Source organism: Manacus vitellinus, unplaced genomic scaffold, assembly GCF_001715985.3.
Source record: "Manacus vitellinus isolate BGI_N305 unplaced genomic scaffold, ASM171598v3 scaffold_8_pilon, whole genome shotgun sequence".
Classification (NCBI taxonomy): Eukaryota; Metazoa; Chordata; class Aves; order Passeriformes; family Pipridae; genus Manacus; species Manacus vitellinus.
In genome coordinates, this window is record NW_021940864.1 from 13,843,383 (window position 1) to 13,848,382 (window position 5,000).

At 35.5% G+C, this 5,000-nt stretch overlaps 1 protein-coding gene across 1 annotated transcript in view; it reads left to right on the forward strand.

The window, feature by feature from the left end:
* The window catches only part of CAMKMT (calmodulin-lysine N-methyltransferase), a 212,813-nt gene extending 210,229 nt beyond the window's left edge, over positions 1–2,584 (forward strand). The window contains exon 11 of the mRNA XM_029965178.1: positions 1,511–2,584. Coding sequence (XP_029821038.1) covers positions 1,511–1,588 — 78 coding nt within the window. The 3' untranslated portion in view covers positions 1,589–2,584. The remainder of the gene's footprint in view (positions 1–1,510) is intronic.
* Positions 2,585–5,000: the final 2,416 nt, after the last annotated feature.

Here is a 5,000-nt window from a genome sequence, read left to right on the forward strand (position 1 = left end):
GAGTGGGGTGTGCCCATCCAAATCCCACCAAGCTGTAGGGGCATGCATAGAAATGGGAGTATTTACCTTTTCTGTGCTCGGTTCTTCAACTGGGCTGCCTCTTCGCATTCAGAGTTCATAATTAGGCTCTGGTTTTCTACTCCAACAAGTGGAGTCCAACAAGCAGATTAGAGGAGGAAAATACAGTGGGGCATGTACCATCCTACTTTTCCCAATTTTTCTTTGGGTAGATATGTGGCTCATTGAAAATGTAAAGTTGATAAAATTCCAAGGTACAAATAAAATATAGTCTTTCTTCAAGCAGAAACTGCCAGGATAGAATGAAACTGGTTGGTAATCCTGTGCAAACAAAGTGAACCACCTGCGTAAAGTTAGAGATCTTGGGAAGCAGATTGTCATTACTTTAGTAATTATACACAAACACTTCTGTGTAAAGTGGATTAGAATTTAAAGAATAGATCAGCTTTAGGTTCCACTATGAAAAAGGAAAAGTGTGTTAATTGCTCATAGACAGTAGCTTACACAGAGGCACTTCACAGCTGAAGAATATGATATGGAAAAGACTTTTGTTTAAATAACACGAGCAATGTTGTGACACAGACCAACTAAAATCCTTAATGCATGGCAAGGAAAATAAAGGCAAAACAATATGGCATAAAAAGAGTTCTGGCTTTAAATGTAGTATTTGGGGATGTCATTTGTGTCAGACACAGCTAAAGGTACTTTTTTTAATCTACATTTCTTCTTTGTATTAAATATATGCAAATATTTTCATGTGAAGTGATTACAAAATATACTACATATGAGTAGTTTCCACATACTTCAGTTTAATATGTGTATGTATTAACCAGGATACCTAAGAAAATAAAATTCATTATTTTTTTTGAAATATATTCATTTAGTGTAGATTAGAAGAGCACACATAACGTCATCCCTAGCAGTTGGAATTGTACCACTCTAATCATCAGGTTATAATTCCCCCTTACTAAAAGAATTTTTTTAATTAAATAGAATTAATAAATGAGCCCATCAAGAACTGCATTACAGCTTTGCACTTATATAAACCTTCAGGAAAGATTATGATATTTCAGATGTCTGAAACAGTTGTCGATCTTAAATACCAAATATACAGCAGTAGTTAGGCTGATTAGGGATAAACTTTTAGCCTTTGTTCTGAAGTTCCTTGCTTAGTGGAATTAATTCAGGCCTTAAATCTCACTTGAATATAATTTATTTGGTACAGCAATATGGGACCTCACTTTTTTTATAAGTAGTGTTCAACTATTTATTGCATGAATTAGTTTGTCTACAAACTGACCAACTCCTGATAATATCTGACATACGGTTCCATACCTGTGGTAGTATTTGACGTTAAGATATTTTTGTAGTTATTAAATGTTTAATCTTTAGTAGTATCATTTGTACCCAGAAATATACTTAAGCAAGCACTGTCAGTATTTCAAAAATGCTTTCATAAAGTTTGCTCACTTTATCCATTTTTTATTTGCAGTTGAAAAATGAAGAAAAAGATACATATGAGGAAAACCTCCATTACCCTTTTCTTCTCATTTTAACCAAACACAGATAGAAGATGACACCTTTTTTTGTTTTAAGATGGACTACTGAAAATTAATCCATGTATGTGAATGGTCAGAGAGTTCATTTTCCCCCACTTATGTTCCTGAATCATCATTCTAATCTAAATTCTGAGGAAGATATTGTGGCTTGCTTTGCAGAGTGTAAACATTGAGACATCTTTTTTGTATCATTTTAGAACTTATTTTTCCAGTTATATTCCAGCCTAAAACTGATCAGACTTCACATTTATGCATTAACAAAGGTGTAAAGCTCGCTTCCTTCTCTTTTGTGCCTTTAAACTTGCATGTACTTTGTTAATCTGTTTAAATGCTATTTTTGAGGTGTATTTGAAAATATATGAAAAATATACTTTGTGGGCTTATATAACTGCTTGTAAAGAAGTAAATGCATTGACATTTAACTAGTAAGGAAATAGTTGTCTAAAGATCTTTTAAAAGTGCACCTATTGAATACTTGGAGTTTTCTGCTTGTTTTAGTTTCACTGTTGATTTTTCTATCCATGATTGGAAAGTCCTCATTTGCTTCAGTGTTGAAGGCTTTTTTTCTGTATGTGTGGATGTATGTTTTTTTCCAGCAGGACTTTTCTTCCTGTAGATGTATAAGAAATTATGCATCAGACAAAAGCCTCATAAACTGACCATTTGTCCTTTGGACACAATAGCCTGCCCAGCCCCTCTGCTCCTCCTCTCCAATTATGTGTGATTAGTCTCAGTGTGTTGTGTCAAGAAGGGGGAGTGTGCTGAGTGCTTATTATCTGTTTAGGTACAAGAAGAGCACATTTAGGTTCTGACTATGAATGGAAAGTGAGCCTTTATCAGGACTAAAATCTAAATGCTACTATCCTAGAAATGGCTTTTGAAAAAACACATCTTTTTTTGATAATATAACAGCCAAGGGATTTTATAGTGTAAGAAAACTATCTCCCTTGAATTAGTTTATATTGGGATATATTGTGGCCCACATTTTTGATAAACATTTAATGTGATTTTTTCTTGTTCTTGGAAAGACAAAAATCCTACAAAGAAACAGGAGCAATATCTGATTTTCTTAACATTTTAATGACTTCTCAGAAACAGTCTCTTAAACCGTGACACTTTTAAAATGTTGAAAAAAGAGAGAGGCAGAGGCCATGACTGAGAGAGGAAGGTACTAGATGCAAGCAAGTGTAGGGAATCATGCTGAAGTACATTAATTAAAAGAACTGCAGTGCGAGAATAAGCATTCTTCCATATTTAACAAATGGGACAATACATAAACCACAAGCTTGTGAAAGTCCCTTTCTCTTCGTTCTTCTTCTCAAACAGATTTCTTCACTACCGGTTTGCATGTCCTTGTATTCAGTACTTTTTATGCTCCATTAGAGCACCTAGATGGATCTCAGAAGGCATAGGTCAAGTCGCAGTTAGATCATACATTTCTTTCTCACAAAAACTTGAATTGCAATGCCAAGTGATGGGCTAACATCACAATAACAGCAATTTATTCCTCTTTTGATAAAAAGCAGCCTATTCTCGGTGTTAGATAAAGACCAGGGGCAATGCAAACCAACCATTTATCCTAGAACTGAGTACTATGTCCCTGCTATAGCTGGTATGAGTTTCATATTCAAACTCCTGTTGGAAAATACTTGTCTAGTAAGAAATCAAAAGCATTTAGGAGTAATTTGAAATTGCTGTGAAGATGGCTTTAGTTTAATTAGTTTCGTTTTGTTTGTCCCACACAGCAGTGTCTTTGTTTCTCTAAAAACATGTACAAGGACATCTTCATAATCAACAAAGCAGTGTGAAAAATAGCTCAATATTAAAATTTGTGAACCTTTTATTTTTGAGAGGGCTTGAATGTCTGCTGTACAGTAATCTAATAAAGATCGTTAGTTGCCAAAAATAGAAGCAGCATCATTGAAAATTGTGGTTTTAGCTCTAAGAAGAAAAGAGTTTTACTCAAATTAGTAGCTGATAATTGCTTTTTATTTCTTTAGTGTCTGTCGTTTGAGTTGAAGGCTTTGCACAGGTGCTGCGATCCCTAAAGTGTGTAATTGATGGCTTGTTTACCAAAGATGCATTTAGGCTTCATCCTGCAAACTCACGTTGGAGCTCCACAGGCAGTAAAGTTACTCATCTACATAAGTGCTTGCAGGTTTGGTCTGTGTGCACATTTTTAGAGGTATATAAGCAAGTTCTTGATTTTTCTGTTTTAACATGGGTATTGAAAAGTCACAGATGTAGTATTTACATGAGGCACTAGAAGTGTTCTTTTTTTAGAGACATCTCTCAGAGTCCCTTGTGTCAGTAGGGATTTGAATTGTTTCTGAGCTCTTAAATTTTAATAAAAATACAGTGTTTATTAATACATCAAATATCTTTGCTAAGAAAATGTTCAGCAGTTTATCAAATCATACTTATAAAATATATCAGAGCCTTTTATTTGGTGTTTTAACTAGTCTCGGATACTTGGTATATTTTTAATTATATAGTTTACAGTGTTCTATTACAGAATATTGAGCTTAATTACTTTGTGTTTGTTAAGAAGTTGAAGTTGAATGATGCTGTGCAAGAGCTATGCTGGCTTCGCTGAGAATGGAAATGTTAGTCTGATGCAAGTTTTCCTTCACACATGTTGGTAGTTCTTACGGCAGTGTTGTGTCTTCCTCCTTTCTCAGAGAAAAGTAGGCATCCATTCCCCTGGGCACAGCCCTTATGCACCTGGTGTCACTGGCAGCAAGTTGTGTGATCTTCAGGATATAAAAGATCAAGAAAAAAGTGTTCCATTTCCTACTCTGAGATATGGCAAAGGCTTTCTTAAAAATTACAAACTCATCCTATCTGATAACATTCTGGAATAATGGGACAAATCTTTACATTTGGGAAATAAGTCTGATTTGAAATGACAAATGTCTAAAGAGTGTGAGATAAGGCTGAAGAACTTACTATCCCAGGTACCAGTCCAGCTTCAAAATCCTTATTGGACAAGTCATTTACAATTTCCCTGAGGCTTTAATGGCTACATGTTTGCGTGAGGAGGGAAGCGGGATTAAAATTGTTTCCCCCCCCAAAGGCATCCTTACATCTTAAGCCTGGCTGCATACGGTTTATCAAGTGTTATATCTCCATTACAACTCTCCTTCGCTGTTCCCTGAACAAAAGAGGATGCAGTGGGTGGAGCTTTTGATCCTCCTCTTGATATGGCAGGTGGCACAGCTGATATGGCAGGGGGAAGAGGGAAAAGGCAGCAACACATGCAAGTCAAACAGAGCAGTGTTTTATTACCCACTCTCCTAATACAAGAGGGGAATAACTAGGTCCTTGTGTTTTCACAGGGCAAATTTTAAATGCATAGTTTTAGCCTGAATTTATGGGTTTTTTATGCGTGGTTTTCTCCTTCTTTACATCAGGGAATGAGCA